Consider the following 22,462-nt stretch of genomic DNA (forward strand, 5'->3'; position numbering starts at 1 on the left):
CACCAGTTAGTTCTTCAGAAACGTATAGAAGCTTTGGATATAGCGATTCTCTGACCAGTTTGAAAATTGAGAAATGTTTCATACTAAAATATCCCTGCACAGATCATGCAATTCATAGTCCTTAACCAGAAGATTACAATTTTAAAAATTCATATTATTTCTGACTAAAAGCAAACAGAACCCAGTTGCCATCTGAATTAAGAGTAAAGAATGGGTGACATAGTTTCAATTCCAAATAACTTTCCCACCTTCTTTCTATTTAACAGTGCAACTTCTCAGTGCCTCTATTTTTGACAGGAAGGCCTTGGGTCCTGTATCATTTAAATAGAAACTTGCTTATGGTAGGATCAGCACTAAGCTTACCTTCGGCAGAGATGACAGAGAAAATCCTTTTGCTACTTCGTTGCCAGCATTTTTGTTTAAGAAATTCCCAATTGCGAGAAGATAATTGAGCACAGAAACAAATAGCTTACTGTTCTGCAACTGCAAACATGCCTTGATTTTCTGCCTCATCAGCTGAAACAAAAGCAAAATGAAAAGGTTAATTGTGGATTTGTGTCACTCAAAGGTCAATTACACAATCTGACAAACTGGTGTTCATTTGACAAAGTCAAATTTTCCCTTAATCAAGTTTACAAATACTACCCTGTACTGCGCGGAAATAAAACAGACTAATTGAAATACAAAATGTACAATAAGCCAACTGCAACACAAAACAGATTAAAATCATTTCATTACACCCTTGTCAAATAATAGAATTGGTGTTTTTTTATGGCAGTGGAAAATGCAAATGTTCCAGCTCACCAGGAAACTCATTACTGTACTTCCAAAAATCTCAAGACTGAAGTAAAATGGCACCACAAACTTTAAGCAAATGGAAGAAAATAAAATCTGATTCTTCATCTCCAAGTTTTGTTTCTGCTTCACAGGACATTAGTAATCCGACGGATAATACACATGTAGTTTTGTAAAAAGTCTTAATCTTAAATACAACAGAAAATTGCATTAGATACAAGCAGGAGGAATCAGATTATTGTATCATTTTCGTGTAATCAATGAATACAGACCTGGAGAAGGGGGGATTGAATAGGAGAGGACAGAAGGCCCTGGAAGTCCTCCCCCTTTTCTTTCTTCCACATTAGAATGCTTTTCCTAGACTACAGTTCAGCATTCAACACCATAATTCCCTCCAGACTTGACAGGAAGCTCAGAGACCTCAGCCTGCACTCCGTTGTGTGCAGCTGGATCCTAGACTTCCTATCGGATCGCCAATAGGTGGTAAGGATGGGCTCCCACACTTTTGCCCCTCCGACCCTCAACATAGATGCCCCACAGGGTTGAGTCCTGAGTCCCCTTCTCTACTCCATTTACACCCATGGCTGTGCTGCCACACGCAGCTCCAACCTTCTGATCAAATTTGCAGATGACACAACTTTGATCAGCCTTATTTCTAGCAGTAATGAGACAGCCTGAGAGGTTGACACCCTGACACAGTGGTGCCAAGATAACAATCTCTTCCTCAATGTCCAAAAAAACCAAAAATTTGATTGTGGATTACAGGAGGAATGGAGAGGCTCACCCTGATCCACATCAATGGATCTGCAGTTGAGCGGGTGAGTAATTTCAAGTTCCTCAGTAAGCACATCACCGAAGATCTCACCTGGACTGTATACACCGACTGTGTGGCAAAAAAAAAGCACAACAGCGTCTCTTTCACTTCAGGCGACTGAAGTTGCTCAGCATGAGCCCTCAGATCCCCCAGACCTTCTACAGGGGCACCACTGAGAGCATCCTGACTAGCTGTATCACTCATCAAAGTTGCTGGTGAACGCAGCAGGCCAGGCAGCATCTATAGGAAGAGGTACAGTTGATGCTTCGGGCTGAGACCCTTCGTCAGGACTAACTGAAAGAAGAGCTAGTAGGAGATTTGAAAGTCGGAGGGGGAGGGCGAGATCTGAAGTGATAGGAGAAGACAGGAGGAGGAGGGATGGAGCCAAGAGCTGGACAGTTCAATGGTAAAAGGGATATGAGAGGATCATGGGACAGGAGGCCCAGGGAGAAAGAAAAAGGGAAGGGGGGGAAAATCTCAGAGGATGGGCAAGGGGTATAGTGAGAGGGACAAAGGGAGAAAAAGGAGAGAGAGAGAAAGAAAGAATGTGTGTACATAAATAAATAACGGATGGGGTGCGAGGGGGAGGTGCGGCATTAGCAGAAGTTAGAGAAGTCAGTGTTCATGCCATCAGGTTGGAGGCTACCCAGACGGAATATAAGGTGTTGTTCCTCCAACCTGAGTGTGGCTTCATCTTTACAGTAGAGGAGGCCGTGGATAGACATATCAGAATGGGAATGGGACATGGAATTAAAATGTGTGGCTACTGGGAGAACCTGCTTTAGATGCTGCCTGGCCTGCTGTGTTCACCAGCAACTTTGATGTGTGTTACTTGAAATTCCAGCATCTGCAGAATTCCTCATGTTAGCTGTATCACTGCCTGGTACGGGAACTGTGCCAACCTTGATTGCTCGGCACTGAAGAGCGCGGTATGGACAGCCCAGCACATCAGTGGATGTGAACGTCCATCCATTGAGGATATTTACAGCAGCAGGTGCAGAAAGAAGGCCTGGTAGATTGTCACCCCAACCATAAACTGCTTCAGCTGTTTCTGTCTGGCAAATGGCAACACAGCATCAGAACCAGGACCAACAGGCTACGGGACAGCTTCTTTCTACAAGCCATTAGACTTATAAATTCACATGTCTGTGCATTGTGACGGAATCATAGACAAGATTTTTATTCCCTCACGTTGTGGGATGGATGTAAGATTTAAATGAATTCAAATTCCACATATGCTGCCCGATCTGCTGAGTTCCACCAGCATTTTGTGTGTGTTGCCTCACTTTTATCAATTGTGTTACTCATAATCATGTTTTGTTTCTGTAAGCTTTGAAAATGGCTGTCTACACCTGAGCTTAGGTAGCTTATAACAAAATGGAAAGAGTAATGGTTTGGTAGGGACAAATCTATCTCCATGAAGAAACAAAATCATTATTTCATCTACCAGTATTACTTGCTTGCTATCACAAAAAAAAATTCTTATTCATTCTACTTATTTCTCCTTCATTTCATGGCTGCAATTATTTTATCAAGTCTCTTTGAGTGCACTGTCAAGTGCCTTCTGAAAGGTCATGTATATATCATTTACTGAACAACTTGAATTATCTCCTTACTTCATTAGTCAGTCAGGTATGATTTACTGCAGGTAATTTGTGTTGGCTTTTGTTGATTAACCATGAATGAATATTCCCAAAGGAATATTTTGTCTTTAACTATGGTTTCCATTTAACTGTTGGCTGCAACCAAAGTTGCATCATAATTTGAATGGCTTGAAGTTATCATTTTTCACATGTGGATTCAGGAGCCTAGTGGTTAATTGATCTGAACCATTAATCTAGGATCTGGAATTAAAGAATTTATGCCTACAGTGAAACTGCTAGATTTTCATATAAGTCCACTAATGCTACAAACACCATTCCTACTACTCTGGCTTATAGGTGATTCTAGAATCACTGATATGGATGATTGTTAAGAATCTCTTCAATTTAGCCAAACTCTGGGATGGACAATAAATGCTATGTGAGGTGTTCACATCTCACGACTGAACAATAATGAAAATAATATCAATTAATCAGAACTAAAATCATTACTTTTTTTTTACTATTTGGCATAATGCAGTACTTAATGTGGTGGGCACTTTGGAAATCATATTTAAAGAGTGACTACATTTCAGGATGCCCTAAGATTCTGAATGGTGCACTCTAAAGACAACTTTTTTAAAATCTGTTATTTGTTAGTAGTCTTGTGCATTTATTAACTTCCAAGTTTGGCTACCAAATGGTCACACCTGTGTCAGTTTTACTGTAAAACTTTCACTCCTGCCCAGTATACTTTCATTCCTGAATACAGAATCGTGAGGTCTGCATGACAAAGCAATGTTTTCCCTTTCTCACACAATATATTCCCCGAGCAAGAATGTCAATGTATTTAAGATCAGCATATAATTATGAGAGCCCTATATTGTTAAGACCTCATAAAACTCAGCTGGGATTATACAAAGTATTTCACTCAGAGTTCTTATAATGAGTAGGCAGAGACTTGAAACCCACTCTCAGAGCTTTCACGTTAACTCACTGGTGATCCAGTCTATTATAATGAACCTCTATGCAAGTCACTCTGGTATTTGAATGTAAGTTGCTTAACTCTCCGAGGATGGTAATCATTGACATAGCATTCATCCATGTATTTAGTTGTTTGTTATTATCAAACTTGAAATGTCTTTTATTGAGCATCCATATTATACCCTAATACACCTGTCATTTTCCTTTCCCTTTTAATGAACCTCCAAATGTGTATGAGGGCAATTAGATTCACATTAACCTAAGGACAGCATACCAACTAGACCCCATGTTAGATGTGATGTCATAGAAACTACAGCACAGAAACAGGCCTTTTGGCCCTTCTTGGCTGTGCCGAACCATTTTCTGCCTAGTCCCACTGACCTGCACACGGACCATATCCCTCCATACACCTCTCATCCATGTATCTGTCCAAGTTATTTTTAAATGTTAAAAAAGAACCCGCATTTACCACCTCAGCTAGCAGCTCATTCCATACTCCCACCACTCTCTGTGTGAAGAAGCCCCCCACTAATGTTCCCTTTAAACTTTTCCCCCCTCACCCTTAACCCATGTCCTCTGTTTTTTTTCTCCCCTTGCCTCAGTGGAAAAAGCCTGCTTGCATTCACTCTATCTATACCCATCATAATTTTATATACCTCTATCAAATCTCCCCTCATTCTTCTATGCTCTAGGGAATAAAGTCCTAACCTATTCAACCTTTCTCTGTAACTGAGTTTCTCAAGTCCCGGCAACATCCTTGTAAACCTTCTCTGCACTCTTTCAACCTTATTTATATCCATCCTGTAATTTGGTGACCAAAACTGAACACAATACTCCAGATTCGGCCTCACCAATGCCTTATACAACCTCATCATAACATTCCAGCTCTTATACTCAATACTTTGATTAATAAAGGCCAATGTACCAAAAGCTCTCTTTATGACCCTATCTACCTGTGATGCCACTTTTAGGGAATTTTGTATCTCTATTCCCAGATCCCTCTGTTCCACTGCACTCCTCAGTGCCTTACCATTAACCCTGTATGTTCTATCTTGGTTTGTCCTTCCAACGTGCAATACCTCACACTTACTCTGCCTCTGTGCAAAAATGGCTTTTCAGTATAGCACTACAGGAATACCATATTGCACTGTAGAAGAATTGCAGGTATTTCGAGGTAACGTGAAACATTACATAAATGCAAATCTTTCCTTCATCTGGTTTCAGTGGGAGAAATCAGTAACACACCTACTAGTGCATTTCAACAATATGTTTTTGTTCTCATTCCTACATTCACCAACAGGAATCAATGGTATGAGGTGATATATTTTTATAAGAGCAACTATTTTGTGCTTATACGGAGAAAGATTGGGTGTTACATTCTCATGTAAATTATAGCTCATGGAAATTCAAAGAAAAGCTATTAGAAGGATACCATAAAAGATTGAATACATTGTAACTTCTTCACGTGTCTTCCTTGAAACAGTGCAATGCAGAAGAACTGGTTCAAAAAGAAGTAGCAGTAAGAACTCACTGTGCATGTCATTTCTTCATTTAGATATCTTTAGTTCCAGCTGCTGGATGCTAAATTTTAATATCATACCACATACAGATTTGTTATGAAAGGTTTTGAGCACAACTAATTCATGTTGCAATTTCAGTGGGTTTGTCAAAAGAACAAAATATTTCTCCTCAGTCATAACAATGCTGCTTTTGACTTTAAACAACTGAATAATCAATACAGAACAGACCCAAGACAATCAGATCACACTTGCCTCTCTCTTGCTTACCACAGCCTCTTGGTGGACCATGGCGGTTTGCAAATTAATTCAAAATCGTTTCAGACTCAACTAAGTTGTTTCTCAGCATACTAACACTAACAAGCATTTTGCTCTGAGTTCATTCTTTACACATATAAGATGTAGGATGACCACATTTCACAAAAGTACATGCATTCTGTAAAGTACAAGAAAGCCATTTACCCAGTGGTGCATATGCAGATTATTTAAATGTACTAGAGCCATTCATTTATTTTTAATCAGACAACTCCCTTATTTAACCTGCTTATAAGGTATTATACAGTGGTGAAGCTCATAGATCTGCTGCTCCAGGGAATGGGTTTAATCCTGACCCCTGATTCAGTCCGTGTAGAATTTTCATGTTCTCTCCATAACTGTGTTTGCTTGTTTCTGGTGCTCTGATTCCATCACAGATGTCGAGGATAGGCATATTGTTGGTTAATCAGTCAATTCATAGGGCCTTGCACAAGGTGCCACACGTGAGGCTACTGAACAAAATTAGAGCCTTTGGTATTACAAGAAAAATATTAGGAAGGATAGAAGATTGGCTGACTGGCAGGAGGCAAAGAGTGGGAATGAGAGGGGGGATGCTTTTTCTGGCTAGCTGCTGGTGACTAGTGATGTTCATATTATGCTCCAATGATTTGTATGACAGAATTGATGGGTTTGCGGTCAAGTTTACATACAATACAAAGTTATGTGGAGGGGCAGATAGTGTTGAGGAAGCAGGGAGTCTGCAGAGGGACTTAAATAGATTAAGAGAATGGACAAAGAAATGGCAGATGGAATATAGAGAAGGAAGTGCATGATCATGTACTTTGATAGAAGGAATAAAAGCATAGACTATCTTCTAAACAGAGAGAAAACTCAGAAATGAGAGGTACAAATGGACTTGGGACTCCTCCTGCAGGATTCCCTAAAAGTTATCTTGCAGACTGAGTCAGTGATAAGGAAGGCAAATGCAATGTTAGCTTTCATTTCAAGAGGATGACAATATAAAAGCAAAGATGTAATGCTGAGGCTTTTTAAGGTATTGGTCAGGCTACACTTAGAGTATTGTGAGCAGTTTTAGGTCCCTTATTTAGGAAAGGATATGCTGACATTGGCAAGAGTCCAGAGGAGATTCACAAGAATAATCCTGGGAATGAAAGGATTAATGTAGGAAGATTGCTTGATGGCTCTGGGCCTATACTTCCTGAAATTTAGAAGAATGAAGGGGAATCTCATTGAAAGCTATTTGACACAGTGAATGTGGAGAGGATGTTTCTTGTAGTGGGGGGTGGGGAGTCTAGGACCAGAAGACACAGGCACAGAATATAAAAAATCTCCCTTAGAACAGACATGAGGAGGAATTTTTTTAGCCAGAAGTTTGTGAATCTGTGGAATTCATTGCTACTGATGGCTGTGGAAACCATGTCATCAGATATACTTGAAGCGGAGGTTGATAGGGTTTTGATTAGTAAGGGGATCAAAGGTTTTGGAGGGAGAGCAGAATGTTGCTGAGAGTGATAATAAATCAGCTAGGTTCAATGGTGGAGGAGGTGTGATGGGCTGATTCACCTAATTCTGATCCTATGTCTCATGGTCCCAATATAAATTACCCCTGGCGCACGAGTGGTCAAATTGGGAGGGTGGGTGGGGGAGCTGATGGAAATATGGGAAGAATAAAATAGGAGCAGTGATAGTGATTGGCTGATTTTTGGTTTGGGCACAGTGGGCCTTGGGGGCTGTTTCTGTGCTGTATTACTCCAAATGAGTTTGCTGATATTTCTCTTCTTTGATTCTAGTCTAGTTTTATTAGTTTGCTCTCTTTAATTTTGCCACCTAAAGGAACAGTCTTTGACTAGCAGCCTACTAAAGATAATATAATTTTAAATGCTACCCAATCACTTATACTCAAGACAACATAGAGCCCATTTATTCAAGTTATCAAGAACTTCCACCACGTGCAGAGATCAGATACATCCACGATAACTTTGTGGTGCTGTACGTGGTTCTGCTGCCACACAGCTGCACTGACTGTATTCGATCATGATCTCTGGTGTTCTTAACATGTAGTTACCACGATCCCCCTGTGACTGCATGCTTTTCCCCAAGCTGCTCCCATTTTCCCCATGTCCTAAACATATACTGGAAGATACAGCTCTACGTAAGCCATTCAGTCCATGATACTGTGCCAATATATACATTTCTTCCTCCCTTGCATCAGCCTTATCCTTCTATTCCCTTCGTATTCATGTATCCATCTAAAAGCCCTCTGAACTCCCACTAAATTGCCTGCTTCTGATACACCCCCTATTCCAGGCAACTACCACTCTCTGCGCAAGAAACTTGTGCCCTTAACCTTAAAAACACATCCTCTGGTGCTTGACATTTCCACCCTGGGGAACAGATTCTGACTGTCTCTTTAGCTTTGTCTCTTGTAATTTTTAGGTCTCCCCTTTGTTTCTGTTACTCTAAAGTGAACAACCCCATATTTGTCCAAACTTTCCTTACAACTCATATTCTGTAATTCAGGCGACATCCAGTTATACTCTTTCTGTCCCCTCTCCACAGTCTCTACATCTAACCTATCATGGCATGAACATAGAATACTCCAAGTGTCGTCTGACTTAAGTTGTTGGTTAACGAAAGCAGCACGGTGGTGTAGGAGTTAGCATAGCAGTATTACCCAGGTAAATTCTGGGTGCCACAGTAGCGTAACACCTAGCATGACGCCATTATAGCTCAGAGCATTGGAATTTAGAGTTCAATTCTGGTGCCATCTGTAAGGAGTCTCTGTACGTCCTCCCTGTGGAATGCATGGGTTTTTCCCAGGTGCTCTGGTTTCCTCCTGTGGTTCAAACACTTTACTGGACCTTGCAAATTGTTCCATAATTATATTAGGGTAAATCAGGGGTTGTTGGGGTTTGCTGGGACGATGTGGTTCGAAGGGATGGAAGAGCCTACTCCAATCTACATTGCTAAATATATTTTTTTAATTAATTGTTTACCACTGTCATGATCCGGTCCATGAAGTCCGCATTCCGGTTCACGGTCCGGTCCATCTACCCTTGCTCCAGGTTTTCCTGTCTACCCTGTTTCTGTTCCTGTTGAGCACTAATTGAGGCAGCTGATTCTCGTTGGGGACTGGCTGCATAAATACCTCCAGAGACCAGGGTGTGGCTGCTGGATTGTTCTTGTCCTTACTCCTTGTATCCCTTCCCCTTCCTTCTGTTTCCTTGCATCCTTTCTCCTGCCTTCTGTTTCCTTGCCTGAAGCCTTGCTTTGTCTTGCTGGTAACTCTCGCCTCGTCTCGCCTGAAGTCTTGTCCTGGAGCCACCCTGTACCTAGCTCCCTTCCTGTCCCTTGCCTCCGCCGGGTAATCAGGCCATCTTGCCGTTACCCTGCAGTTGGTTCTGTCCGTTCCTCTCCCTTGCCTCAGCCGGGTAAGCCAGGCCATCTTGCCGTTACTCTGTGGTTGGTTCTGTCTCTTCCTGTCCCTTGCCTCCGTCAGGTGGAAATCTGCACCCTGCCCAGGAGAAGCTTCAAGACCCCAAGCCTCGAGCCTTGCGCCAAGCCAAGCTTCAAGACCCCAAGCCTCTAGTCTAAGCCTCGCCTCAAGCCTCTAGTCTCCAGCCTCGCCTCGAGTCTCTAGCCAAGCCTCACCTCGCCTCAAGTCTCTAGCCTCGCCTCACTTCCAGCCTGAAGATTCCAGCCTTGTCCTGTCTGCCAGCCCAGTCACGTGCTTCCCTAGTTCTGGGGTCCGAGCCGGAGACAAGACCCAGGTTCTGGGTCCTTGTCCAGTCTCTGGCTCGGAGTCCAAGCTCGGGCTCCTAGCTCTCTTGTCCAGTCCTGTTCCGGCTTCTCGGTTTTCGTGTCCATGTCCTAGCCCTCACCCTGTATCCTAGTCCTGTCCCTAGTACTGCAGTGTCTGTGTCTTGCACTTGGGTCCGTTCCCAGCTGCCTCCTTATGACAACCATGCAGTATAATCCATAGTTAGGGTGGATGGCAGGAACATCAGGGTGACCATGTGAGAGAGAAAAGGTTACAAGGAAATAAATAAACAAGGGTATGAAGCGGAAGAGTCAATCTTGTGAGCTGGCATTGACACAATGGGCCAATCAGTTGCTCTGTCAAAAGAGCAATTAGAATTTCAACTACAATGGTCATCTTTGCATTAATCATTCAGATTACTGACTAAGGCAATTTACATTGTTTCACAAGAACACCAAGGCATCCTTGAACATTTAGAATTTTTGCAAAATATTACTATACAAATCCTCACAATGTTATCACAAAGAAAATTGTAACAAAGAATTCATAGCTCATGTGGTTTAAATTGATATATTATGGATGTCACTCCATTGTTTACACTTCTTTTGAAAATGGGATTTTATCCTTCATCTCTTTCCTAATTGTGTCAGGCTATTATATTTGTGCATTAACTCACTCCTGAATTCATTATGTGCACTTAAATCTAACAAATAAAACAGTTAGCACCTTTTTACCAACATGATGTTTGCAAATGTCCCACTATCCCAAAGGAATGAACAAGAATATGTAATCCAGTCACTTGAGATGTTATTGTTTGTTGCTGATTCTAAAATTGTCAAAATTCTATCATTTTTTCCATTCTTTGTCCTTTTCCCTATTTAATCAAATCGTTCCCTCCTTTCATTTACTTTTGTCTATGAAATTCTCTTCCAGGTTAAGCAAATAACCTAATGGTCTTGCTGGTCTCAAATATGTCTGGTCCTTGTGTGCTATGATCTGGAAGATCTGTTAAATCACTGTTCATGTTTGAGACATTTAACTCGTCCTAATGAACTCCATCTCTGAATGTCTATCATCATTTACGGTGAAAAATCACATTACTACGTCCAATTGCTGGATAATCTATGATTTATTAGTAAATATCTTAATCCACTTGATATGAAAAATACTGTTTAGTTTGAGGAGTTCACTGGCAAATTAGTCCAGATGTGTCTTATTCCTTATGTAACGAGGTTCTCCTTCCTTGCTTCTAACTTGCTCTGTTATTCAATGACCACTAATATCTGAGCCCTTTGCAATAGAGAGTATTATCCAATACTCTGGATAAGCTTCAGTTAATCATATTTCCAATCACAAACTCTTCCATTAAATCTCCATTACACCTTCCACATCTACTGTTCCTTTCCACAATAAAAATGAACAAGTACAACTTTCTAAATCTTTACTACTACTACGCTGAGTCAGGCCTAGGGGGCCGGCGTCGGGCACGATGACGGACTCTCCACTTCTCCCTCTCCCTCATCAGTGTGTTCAGTTTATCTACATTAGCCGCACCGCTGTCTTCTTGGAGCGCATTGACCATAGTCTTGGGAGGGCGCCCAGGGTTCATTCTCCCGTGCTTGGGCTCCCACATGATGATTAGGCTAGCACATGATGACTAATCCTTACTCAGTCTTAAATTCTTGGTGCAGGAATAAAGAAATATGAATTGATTAATCAGACGGTTTATACAGTATTTATTGGTCATTTTACGTCAAATATCAACATTCTCCAGACACTGTAGAAGTAAGATCTTCTGCTATTTGCTTCCTATGGGAACATACGCTCAGAATAAAAAAAGTCAGAATGTTATCTAAACTGGTCTCAAAAGGTGATCTGCTCTGTTTGAAAGGCAAATTTGATGCATGCAAGTTAGCAAGTACAGTATATTGCCCTGGGCTGCAGCAAACTGATCTACGATCATCTAAACACAGAAAGGATTCTGTGAAGCTAACTAGATGGGATTTTAATATGTGCAGATTGTTTTCCTTTTGAAGAATAAGGAAGGGCTACCAAGGATGAGGATACTGCTATGAAGATATCATCTGTGAGGACACCTGGATCTGAAGCTGACCTCTTTGCAAGGGTAGCAAATTAATTTGAAAGTTTCTCTCTCTAGGTAAGAAAGAGATGAAAACTGGTACGTGCTCAAACAGTTCTGCTTTGTAGATTCAGCTTTTCAGTTTATTTATAAATAATTAGGATGGAAATTGAAGACAAAATTAAATCTCAGAAAATTATGTACAATGCTGCATCTCAATGGTACAATGGATTAGATTAGATTAGATTAGATTCAACCTTATTGTCATTGTGCCAAGTATAGATACAAAGCCAATGAAATGCAGTTAGCATCTGACCAGAAATGCAAAGAATAGTGTTATTTACAAAATAACTGCGAATAAAAAGTAAGTACTACAGCACACAAATATAAAAGTACTGAGACAGTACAATATGGGTGCAATACTGCTTAGCGCTGTGATGTGAGGTTCAGCAGGGTCACAGCCTCAGAGACGAAGCTCTTCCTGTGCCCGCTGGTGCGGGAGCGGAGGCTCCTGTAGTGCCTACCGGATGGGAAGAGAGTTAAAAGTCCATGGTTAGGGTGAGATGCATCCTTGATAATGCTTCTCGCTCTGTCCAGGCCGCGTTTATGGTAGATGTTCTCAATAGTGGGCAATTGAGTGCCGATAATCCACTGGGCAGTTTTCACCACCGCTGGAGTGCTTTGCGATCCGATATGGGACAATTGCCATACCACACTGAGATGCAGTTGGTGAGTATGCTCTCAGTGGTACAGCAGTAAAAGTCCGTCAGTATCCTGGGAAAGAGGTGAGCTTTCTTGATGCTCCGCAGGAAATAAAGGTGCTATTGAGCCTTTTTGATCAGTTTATAATAGCTTATCTGGTGAGAAGCAATGAACAGTGCATGTAGTGGTCCTAAGTTTTCATCAACCACTATGAAATGCTGGACACTGATATTATTAACACCAATGAGTCACTGGAAATGCTTTTTGGTGATGAAAACTAAGGGCCTTAATTTGGCAGCTGTGGTTTGTAGAGTAGGAGCTTCAGCCAGATATATTGGAAGTCTAGTTTCCTTTGAGTGCTGTGCTGATTTTGACTTTGTAACAAAGCTAATAATTCTCTGAACAAGGATAGTCAGCCAGGTGTCTGGTATGTCTTCTGTCAAGCCAGGAGGATACCAGAGCAGACTACATGCCAGGTTAGGAGCATTCAGCTGTCACTCATAGCTCTGTTTCAGATCCACCTCCACCCCCCCCGCCGCCCTCCTACAGCAAGACTCCTAACCACAGAGCACTTGTTGTATGGGGTGGAGGGACCTGCTACAAACAAAGACAGTAAGCTTGGGGGGATCAAGTGGAAGCAAGGTGTTCAAATGTTTATTTTCTCCCTGAAACTATTCTTCAGCTGCTAGGTTTCCTGGTGTCTGGGAGAACCAGGCAGCTACTCTCAAACCCCCAAATCAGGTGGAATCAGAGACTGACAATCCCATTAAACATTTTTAATGGCTCCACTGCCTTCTGGGAGCACGATGGTTGTCTGCTTCGTATGTCAGCTCCACTGAATATAGAAGTAGCAAGATTGGAGTTTAAACACAACCCAAAGCAACTCATTTTTTTTGAGGTTTTCTTGATGTATCAGAAAACACTCACTGCTTTCAGACACTTCATCATTTCTTAGAAAATTGCTGAAAAGACTGCTGTTATCGATTACAACACAGTATTCAGTTTCCTCAATATTAATCACTAAACTTCTAAACCTGGACCTCTGCAACTGAATCCTTGACTTCCTTATTGGGGGACCACTATCAGAGTGGATCAGTAATACCATCTCCTCCTTGCTGACGATCAACACAGTTACACCTCCAGGATGCTTAACTCACCTACTGTTCTACTCGCTCCATGCTCATGATCGTATGACTAAGTACAATTCAAGTGGCATCTATAAATTTGCAGATGGCACTAGTGTGAATAAAATCTCAGATGACAATGACAGGCGTGAAATAAATTGTCTGTTTAAGTGGTGAGCGCACTCAACATCTGCAAGACCAATAATAGATTCAGGAAGGGGAAGTCAGAACACCCACCAGTTCTCACTGAGGGGTCAGTAGTGGAAAGGATGAGCAGCTCCAAGTTCCTGATGTTCAGTGTCTGAGAGATCTACCCTGGGCTCAGCACATCAATGCAATCATGAAGAAGGCATGTCCGGTGCATATTCTTGTTAGAAGTATGAGGAGATTTAGCACGTCACTTAAGAATCATGTAAATTTCTATAGATATATGTGCAGAGCATTCTGACAGGTTGACGCACAGCCTGGGTTGCGGTCTCCAATGCTTACGATTGCAAGCTACAAATGGTTGTAAGCACAGCCAACTCCACCATCAAGGACATCTTCAAGTTAAGGTGCCTCAAAGAGGCTGCTTCCATCATGAAGGACCGTCAGGGACATGCCTTCTTCTCAATACCACGATCAGAGAGGAGGTACAAGAGCCTGAAGACCCACAGTCAATGACTCAAAACCATCATTCTCTATCCCTGCCATCAGATGTCTGAATGGTCCATGAACCTATCAACACCACCTCATTATTCGGTTTCATTTGCGATATTTACTTATTTCATAATTTATAGCAATTTTATGTCATTGCATTGTACTGCTGCCATAAATCAAAAAAAAACATCATACAAAACAGTGACAATAAATCCTGATTCTGATCTTGATTTTATCCCATCATGTTACTTCTAAAAAGCAAAAATTGGCAGCAAAGCAGAATTTTAATCAAAAATTGTAAGATCTCCATAAGGGTATAAACTACACTATGTATCCATGAAAGAACTTAGACAGAGAATGGCATTAAAACCATAAAATTCTGTGCTGAGTCCTGGAGGAATTAAGATACATACCATGACATTATACAAAGAACGAAGAACAAGTGTTCATATTGGTGCAGATGATATTGGGACTTGTCTTAAGTCAGTCCTAACAAGTGTATGGAGAATATAGTATATAAGATAAAAAAGGACCTAGTACTTTCTCAGTGTATCTGACGAAGGATGTTGCCTGGATTGTGGAGCACGCCTTATGAGAATAGGTTGAGTGAACTTGGCCTTTTCTCCTTGGAGCAACGGAGGACGAGAGGTGACCTGATAGAGGTGTACAAGATGAGAGGCACTGATTGTGTGGATAGTCGAAGGCTTTTTTTCCCCAAGGCTGAAATGGCTAGCACGAGAGGGCACAGTTTTAAGGTGCTTGGAAGCAGGTACAGAGGCGACGTCAGGGGTTAAGTATTTTTACACAGAGAGTGGAGAGTGCGTGGAATGGGCTGCCAGCGACGGTGGTGGAGGCAGATACGACAGGATCCTTTAACAGACTCCTGGATAGGTACATGGTGCTTAGAAAAATAGAGGGCTATGGGTAACCCTACGTAATTTCTAAGGTAAGGATATTTTCAGCACAGCTTTGTGGGCTGAAGGCCCTGTATTGTGCTGTAGGTTTTCTATGTTTCTAAACTCTTCTTGAGCTTCCAGCTGAGTCCAGGTGTTAATTTTAACTGATATTACGTAGACAAATTCCAACATCTTCATCAGGGGTGAAGCCTAGGCACATCTTGTCCGGTGGTATATATACTCAACTCCCATTGTCCATCTACACCCCCCCCGCCCCCGATTAGTCCTTAACCAATCAGGTTCCCTTGTCCCACCTTGTTTAAAATTTTATTCCTGTTCTTACTTAGAGCAAGACCTTCATGTTTGTTGAAATACAAGTCATTCTATTGCCAAATAATGCTAATATGCACTTGTTGAGAAAAGCTTTCGTCCATTAGCCATGTAAAACTTGAAAATACTGTACAATATGGTTAGAGGGATTTCACATGCCTCCTTCCATAGCAACCATGAACTTCATCCTCCTGCCACCAGTGCAGTGGACTGGTGAGAAGTTGAATTTGAACTTCATAAATAAAACATTCTCTAATCCCCTTGTCAGGTTCCTAATGCCTACGAAATTTGTATTAAGTCCCGATGATCATTAAAAATAAATAAATCAGCAAGCTTTAATTAGTACTTTTCTCTTGATTTAGTCAATTCTGAAGAATCCAATAAATATACAGGGAAGGGAAGAGAACTAGTTTAGAATTGGATCCTTTGAGGCCTCCTGAATGGAGGGAATAAGTATTTGTTTTTCTGCCAACTGAACTTGAACTGTTTCTCCTATGTGATTGTGTTGTATCCTAAAAAAGGGCTAAAACAATGATACAATATACTGTACACCTAACTACCACAGGCTGTTGTTTATTGTCAACAGGATGAAAGCCCTCACATAACTCTGCCGCCAGCTCAATAGTTTTTAAGAAAACATGGCTGGATTATTAAACTCGGCTTGTAAATGTGACCTGTAACGTAACTATTGTACTTATTCACAGCATTTCTTGATCACTGTGACTAGCTTTTAAACAACCGAACACAGGAATCCATCTTAAGTTACAATTGGGAGATAAAAGCAAGACTCAGAAAAAAACTTCAAGAGTGAAAAATCTGGGAAAATCTTTCAATTACAGACAGCTTCAGATAGTGATGCCAATTTTTCCTGCTGATTTCAGGCAGTTAATTTGCCCACTGCGACTAACAGGTTTATTTTATGCCAAAGGAGTTGACATTTGATAGAATTAAACTGAAGAATAGATTTCTCATGTCAGAGGCCCGTAAAACAGATTCATAAATTTTCCAGTGAAGTAGGATGCACTAGGAGCATAATTATTCCTCAGATAAATAGGAGGCTAAGTTCATTTATGTCCAGCTAGATCTTGAGATATGGGTGTGTAAGGGGTTTCTTCTTTTATATTACTGTGTATGTTAATTAAAATAGCTTCTTTGTTATGTTAAAATTAAAATGGCTTCTTTGTTATGTTAAATGCTGAGAATGTCTCTAGCTAGCACTTTGCTTGGGTTATAACAGATAGCAGAGTACTCTGAACCAATGGGTGTCTATGTTATTCTTTCTTGGGGTGATATGCTGTCTCATAAGGCTGGGAACCAGGGATTTTTGGCGGGGAGTTGGAGGAGAGACCGGGGGAGGGGGGTTGGGGGTGGTGACAGACGTGCAGGAAAGCTCAGGTTGATCACTCTGGGTGGGCCCGAGCTGTGAGTCGACAAAGTCAGAGTGGTCCCAAAGAAGTCCCTGAGCTCCAACGTGTGCACGAAGAAATTGAACTTTGATAAGTCTGGCGCCTTTTCCATTCTTTTTTTGTATTGAACTTCTATTAATCTCATAGACTTAGTAATATCTACAAAGTGTAATTGGTAAAACATACATTGTGTGCTGGCTGATGATTGATGTTTGAAGCTGAATCAGGTGGCAGTTGTACGTACAGCAACCGACATAACCGGGAGAGAAGGTGGACGGCGGACGGGGTTTCCCCTAGATAAATACGAGCCAATATAGCTGGGTGTTACAGGTGTCAATGACAAAGTCAAGATTATTGTGGGCCCCTTGATAAGCCACTGGTAGGTCACCGTCTTGAACAATGGCCACTTGCGATTGTATGTGCCTTCATTTTGTAAAACACTGTAAATCACAGAAGCTCAGGCTGGCAAAAGTATGTTGTCATTAACAACCAGCACACAATGCTCCGCTGGTGGCAGCCCACAAGTGTTGCCACGTACTCTGGCGCAGACATAGGATGTCCACACTGTTCCACAGAACAACGCAAACAGCAAAAATAACAACAAAATAACAGCAGAATGGTTATTACACACTGTAATGTTAAGGTCCTAGGGTCCACACACAGAATTTACAATCATCTCCATTGGTTTGCTGTTCCCATCTGGATCTTGTGATAATAATAAATTCTGAGGAGACTCTTGCATCACTAGAAGTCCAGTGACATATTCCTGTAGCAAAGTCATTCAATTATGGACCAATATGCATCATGTATTGACTATTTTTGGCATAATCAATATGGGTGCAAGCTCCTACTGTTCAATACAAGAACATAAGAAAGAGGAGCAGGAGTGGGCCATCTGGTCTGTCAAGCCTGCTCCGCCATTCAATAAGATCATGGCTGATCTGGCCATGGACTCATCTCCACCTACCTGTCTTTCCCATTACCTTTAATTCCCCTACTGTACAAAAATCTATCCAACGTTGTCTTAAATATAATTACTAAGGCAGTCTCCACTGCTTCATTGGGCAGAGAATTTGACAGATTCACCACACTCTGAGAAAAGCAATTCCTCCTTATCTCTGTCCTAAATCTATTCCTCAAATCTTGAGGCTATGACCAATGTTCCCTCTAATTTTTAGTAGTCAGTGTGCTCAGAAATCTTATGTTCTGCAATTTTTTTTCCTGTGACAAAAGTATGTGCGCACTGAATACACACATAGCACAGTTTATGTAGGTTTACAAAATATTTGGCATAAAACTGCACAGAATAACAATAAGATAACATAATATACATATTTAAGTCACTCAGTTATTTTTTCTCTCTCCTGTCTTTGGCATTTACCCATTCTTTGTAAACTCTGTCTAGACTAATAGAACTTCCATCCAATTGAGAGCTTTTGATTCTCATTAACATATCCAAATGACATTCACCTAAACGGTTTCTCAGCTTGCTTTTGAGTTGATTCATTAGGCTAAAACCTCGTTCACAGTCCACACTAGATGCAAAAAAGGTTCCTCCAATGTCCATCAACTGTGCAAGGTCGCAAAACTGTTCATTTTGAAGTACAAATGCCACCACTTGAGCAACATTTGAAATCAGTTTGGATTTAATTTTTTCTTGCACAGAAAATTTGAAATCATTAAACTGTTTAACTATTACGGTATTTTCAGCTAGAAAATCATGATATTTTAGACATAAGGCATTAACTTCTTCATCGCCAAATGTGAAGTCACAATCTGCAATCACGGAGAAAACAAAAGCTGACCATTTTTGTACCTCATCTTCAGGACACCTTTCTTCTAGAAACATAGAAACATAGAAAATAGGTGCAGGAGTAGGCCATTCGGCCCTTCAAGCCTGCACCGCCATTCAGTATGATCATGGCTGATCATCCAGCTCAGAACCCTGTACCAGTCTTCCCTCCATACCCCCTGATCACTTTAGCCACAAGGGCCATATCTAACTCCCTCTTAAATATAGCCAATGAACTGGCTTCAACTGTTTCCTATGGCAGAGAATTCCACAGATTCACCACTCTCTGTGTGAAGAAGTTTTTCCTCATGTCAGTCCTAAAAGGCTTCCCCTTTATCCTTAAACTGTGACCCCTCGTTCTGGACTTCCCCAACATCGGGAACAATCTTCCTGCATCTAGCCTGTCCAATCCCTTTAGGATTTTATATGTTTCAATAAGATCCCCCCTCAATCTTCTAAATTCCAATGAGTATAAGTCTAGTTCACCCAGTCTTTCATCATATGAAAGTCCTGCCATCCCAGGAATCAATCTGGTGAACCTTCTTTGTACTCCCTCTATGGCAAGGATGTCTTTCCTCAGATTAGGGGACCAAAACTGCACACAATACTCCAGGTGTAGTCTCACCAAGGCCTTGTACAACTGCAGTTGTACCTCCCTGCTCCTGTATTCGAATCCTCTTGCGATAAATGCCAGCATACCATTCGCCTTTTTCACCACCTGCTGTACCTGCATGCCCACTTTCAATGACTGGTGTATAATGACACCCAGGTCTCATTGCACCTCCCCTTTTCCTAATCGGCCACCATGCAGATAATAATCTGTTTTCCTGTTTTTGCCACCAAAGTGGATAACCTCACATTTATCCACATTAAATTGCATCTGCCATGAATTTGCCCACTCACCCAACCTATCCAAGTCACCCTGCATCCTCTTAGCATCCTCCTCACAGCTAACACTGCCACCCAGCTTCGTGTCATCCGCAAACTTGGAGATGCTGCATTTAATTCCCTCATCCAAGTCATTAATATATATTGTAAACAACTGGGGTCCCAGCACTGAGCCTTGCGGTACCCCACTAGTCACCGCCTGCCATTCTGAAAAGGTCCCGTTTATTCCCACTCTTTGCTTCCTGTCTGCCAACCAATTCTCCACCCACACCAATACCTTACCCCCAATACCGTGTGCTTTAAGTTTGCACATTAATCTCCTGTGTGGGACCTTGCCAAAAGCCTTTTGAAAATCCAAATATACCACATCCACTGATTCTCCCCTATCCACTCTACTAGTTACATCCTCAAAAAATTCTATGAGATTCGTCAGACATGATTTTCCTTTCACAAATCCATGCTGACTTTGTCCGATGATTTCACCGCTTTCCAAATGTGCTGTTATCACATCTTTGATAACTGACTCTAGCAGTTTCCCCACCACCGATGTTAGCCTAACCGGTCTATAATTCCCTGGTTTCTCTCTCCCTCCTTTTTTAAAAAGTGGGGTTACATTAGCCACCCTCCAATCCTCAGAAACTAGTCCAAAATCTAAAGAGTTTTGAAAAATTATCACTAATGCATCCACTATTTCTTAGGCTACTTCCTTAATGAACACAAAGACTGTCAACAGCGAACTTACATCTACCGTGATGTTTTCTTCACCTTGTTGGCTGAGCAAAACTTTAACTTTGTCACTCCACGAAACATTGTCTCCCAGATCCCGGAACAGGAAAGGTGAGGTGACGTAAACTAGTGACATGCATTGTGGTATTTGAAAAGCCGACTAACTAGTTGACAGAAACATTTAGATAAAAGATTATTTTCAATAAGTATAATTATTAATTACTACATTATTTTAGGTAACTAACCTTTTGTGCACACATTAATTTCCTTTGTGCGCTGGTTGAAAAACGTGTGCGTGTGCACAAGCGCACAGCTTAGAGGGAACATAGGCTATGATCCCTAGTTCTAGTCTCACCTATCAGCGGAAACAACTTTCCTACCTCTATCTTATCTATCCCTTTCATAATTTTATACGTTTATATAAGATCTCCTCTTATTCTTCTGAATTTCAGTGAGTACAATCACAGGCAACCCAGTTTCTCCTCAAGTCAAGTCAAGTCATCACTTTTTATTGTCATTTCGACCATAACTGCTGGTACAGTACACAGTAAAAACAAGACATTTCTCAGGACCATGGTGCTACATGAAACAATACAAAAACTACACTGAACTACGTAAAACAACACAAAAACTACACTAGACTACAGACCTATCCAGGACTGCATAAAGTGCACAAAACAGTGCAGACATTACAATAAATAATAAACAAGACAATAGGCACAGTGGAGAGCAGTAGGTTGGCGTCAGTCCAGGCTCTGGGTATTGAGGAGTCTGATAGCTCGGGGTAAGAAACTGTTCCATAGCCTGGTCGTGAGAGCCCGAATGCTTCGGTGCCTTTTGCCAGATGGCAGGAGGGAGAAGAGTTTGTATGAGGGAGTGCGTGGGGTCTTTCATAATGCTGTTTGCTTTGCGGATGCAGCGTGTGGTGTAAATGTCTGTAATGGCAGGAAGAGAGACCCCAATGATCTTCTCAGCTGACCTCACTATCCGTTGCAGGGTCTTGCGATCCGAGATGGTGCAATTTCCGAACCAGGCAGTGATGCAGCAGCTCAGGATGCTCTCAATACATCCTCTGTAGAATGTGGTGAGGATGGGGGGTTGGAGATGAACTTTTCTCAGCCTTCGCAGAAAATAGAGACGCTGTTGGGCTTTCTTTGCTATGGAGCTGGTGTTGAGGGACCAGGTGAGATTCTCCACCAGGTGAACACCAAGAAATTTGGTGCTCTTAATGATCTCGACGGAGGAGTCGCCGATGTTCAGCGGAGAGTGGTCACTCCGTGTCCTCCTGAAGTCAAAAACCGTCTCTTTTGTTTTGTTCACATTGAGAGACAGGTTGTTGGCTCTGCACCAGTCCATTAGCCGCTGCACCTCTTCTCTGCATGCTGACTCATCGTTCTTGCTGACGGTTGTGTCATCGGTGAACTTGATGATGTGGTTCGAGCTGTGTGTTGCAGCACAGTCATGGGTCAGCAGAGTGAACAGCAATGGACTGAGCACACAACCCTGGGGAACCCCCGTGCTCAGTGTGCTGGTGTTGGAGATGCTGCTTCCAATCCGGACTGACTGAGGTTTCCCAGTCAAGAAGTCTAGGATCCAGTTGCAGAGGGAGGTGTTCAGGCCCAGTAGGCTCAGCTTTCTAATGAGTTTCTGAGGAATGATTGTGTTGAATGCTGAACTGAAGTCTACGAATAGCATTCGAACGTACGTGTCCGTTCCTGAGTCCATCTTTAAGTCGGATTTGTACGTAAGCCGGAACAGGTACATCCGGTATTATTTAGCGTCAGTTAGTCAAACGTTTGTCTTAGTATATAGTATATATTTTACCTTTCTGTGCATATGAAGCACTTAAGAAACATATGTATTTCAATAATTAAACCAGTGCGTTGCTTAGTAATAATTGTAGCTTTCATCGGGGCAGGGCCTTTCACATGCTTCATTATTCTCACTTTATCCTTTAAAATTGTTCCGATCGTTGACTGACTGTAGCTTAACACTTTTCCAGTGACCGATGGCATTTCACCTCTTTACGATTGCTTTATTATTTCCACTTTATTTTCAATCGTGATCGTCTTCCGTCAACGGAACAGAAGCACTGCAGATTCAGCAGTAGCCGCGGGATTCGGGTCCTGACCTGAGCTCTCCCGGGTCCTAAG

At 41.7% G+C, this 22,462-nt stretch overlaps 1 protein-coding gene across 1 annotated transcript in view; it reads right to left on the reverse strand.

Moving 5' to 3' along the window:
* The window catches only part of LOC134342855 (disheveled-associated activator of morphogenesis 2), a 160,546-nt gene that overhangs the window by 21,496 nt on the left and 116,588 nt on the right, over positions 1 to 22,462 (reverse strand). Inside the window, exon 12 of the mRNA XM_063041495.1 lies at positions 364 to 516. Coding sequence (XP_062897565.1) covers positions 364 to 516 — 153 coding nt within the window. The remainder of the gene's footprint in view (positions 1 to 363; positions 517 to 22,462) is intronic.

The sequence above is a fragment of the Mobula hypostoma genome, chromosome 2, assembly GCF_963921235.1.
Source record: "Mobula hypostoma chromosome 2, sMobHyp1.1, whole genome shotgun sequence".
Lineage (NCBI taxonomy): Eukaryota > Metazoa > Chordata > Chondrichthyes > Myliobatiformes > Myliobatidae > Mobula > Mobula hypostoma.